The sequence below is a fragment of the Colobus angolensis genome, unplaced genomic scaffold (genome assembly GCF_000951035.1).
Source record: "Colobus angolensis palliatus isolate OR3802 unplaced genomic scaffold, Cang.pa_1.0 Scaffold25, whole genome shotgun sequence".
NCBI classification, from domain to species: Eukaryota; Metazoa; Chordata; class Mammalia; order Primates; family Cercopithecidae; genus Colobus; species Colobus angolensis.
Genome location: NW_012115710.1, coordinates 2,870,726 through 2,872,195, shown reverse-complemented (window position 1 = coordinate 2,872,195; position 1,470 = coordinate 2,870,726). Strand labels below are relative to the sequence as shown.

The following is a 1,470-nucleotide window of genomic DNA, read 5'->3' as shown; positions in this document are numbered from 1 at the left end:
GGACTCCTGGGTCTGAGGGGGGAGGGGCTGGGGTTAGGACTTCCGGGACTGAGGGAGGAGGGGCTGGGGTCAGGACTCCTGGGACTGAGGGAGGAGGGGCTGGGGCCTGAGTGGAGAGAGGAGGGCCTGGGCAGCTGACGAGGTCCATCCCACCGTGAAGACCATCATTTGTGCCGCATCGTTTCCTCAATCCAGCTTCGGTACTTGCACAGGTTGGTGTAGACACCAGGGTAGCCAGGCAGGGCGCAGCGCTCCATTCCCCAAGACACAAGGCCCTGGAGCTGTCCTCTGCACACCAGGGGTCCCCCAGAATCACCCTGAGGGGGAGGAACAGAGATAGAGACACCGATGGACAGGTGGCTAGAGCCACGGCACAGAGAACCCAAGAAGCAGAGATAGTCAGGGAGACAGGAAGAGACTCTGCGGTGGACAGTTAGGGACACAGCCCTGCCCCAGCTCTGAGGTCTCTGTCCCAGAGGTCAGGGCACTTCCTTCCCTCTCCACTGGGTCTGGCTCTGTCTCTGTGTGCACCTGCCTGTCCCTTGAGTCTCACCCGGCCCCTCTCTGTTCGCTCCATCTGTAGAACACTTGTGTGTCTCTCTTTTTCTATTTCCCCGTCTCTGCCTTTCTCAAGGATGCATTCAGATTTCTAGAAGCCTCAGCACAGCCTTTCCCAGACCCATATGAGCAGATGCCACTCTGCGATCTTTCCCCAACCTGCCTCATCGTACTCCACCAACTACCCTAAGAGGGTTATCCCCGCCTGACAGACGAGGAAACTGAGGCCTGAATGCTTTGAGTCCATTACCCAGGAGGCACAGGGCTAGGAAGCAGGGTAGCCTGGCTATCGGAATCTCTCCGTCCCGGCGGCTCACTCTCTTTTGAAGACCTCGGCAGACTTCCGTGCTCCTGACATCGTCTGCCTAAATCCCAGTCCCACATAATCCCTCCCCCAGCTCCCATCCTGAGCCTTACCTGACAAGAGTCTTTCCCGCCCTGGGGAACTCCTGCACAGACCATGCCAGGCGTGATGGCTTTAGAATAGGCCCTCTGGCACACCTCATCCGGTGAGATGTTGATGTTCACACATTTCAGAGAGGCGGGGTACCTGGCTGGGGGAGCACTGCAGGATTACGACTGGGTCTACCCTCCCATAAGACCCAAGTGTCCAGGCCCCCAGCCCCTCTTCTCTCAGACCTAGGAGTCCAGGCCCAGCCCCTCCTTCCTCAGACCCAGGAGTCCAGACCCCAGTCCCTCCTCCCTCAGACCCAGGGGTCCAGGTCCAGCTCCCTCCTCCCTCAGACCTAGGAGTCCAGGTCCAGCCCCCTCCTCCCTCAGACCCAGGAGCCCAGGGCCAGCTCCCTCCTCCCTCAGACCCAGGAGTCCAGGTCCCTAGCCCCTCCTCCCTCAGACCCAGGAGTCCAGGCCCCCAGCCCCTCCTCCCTCAGACCCAGGAGTCCAGGTCCCCAG

The 1,470-nt window shown here is 60.5% G+C and overlaps 1 protein-coding gene across 1 annotated transcript in view; it reads right to left on the bottom strand.

The window, feature by feature from the left end:
- Positions 1 to 130: 130 nt before the first annotated feature.
- Positions 131 to 1,470, bottom strand: part of KLK14 (kallikrein-related peptidase 14) — a 7,401-nt gene continuing 6,061 nt past the window's right edge. The window contains exons 6-7 of the mRNA XM_011946264.1: positions 976 to 1,112; positions 131 to 317 (exon numbers count right to left, since the gene is read on the bottom strand). Of these exons, the coding sequence (XP_011801654.1) occupies positions 165 to 317; positions 976 to 1,112 (290 nt within the window). The 3' untranslated portion in view covers positions 131 to 164. The remainder of the gene's footprint in view (positions 318 to 975; positions 1,113 to 1,470) is intronic.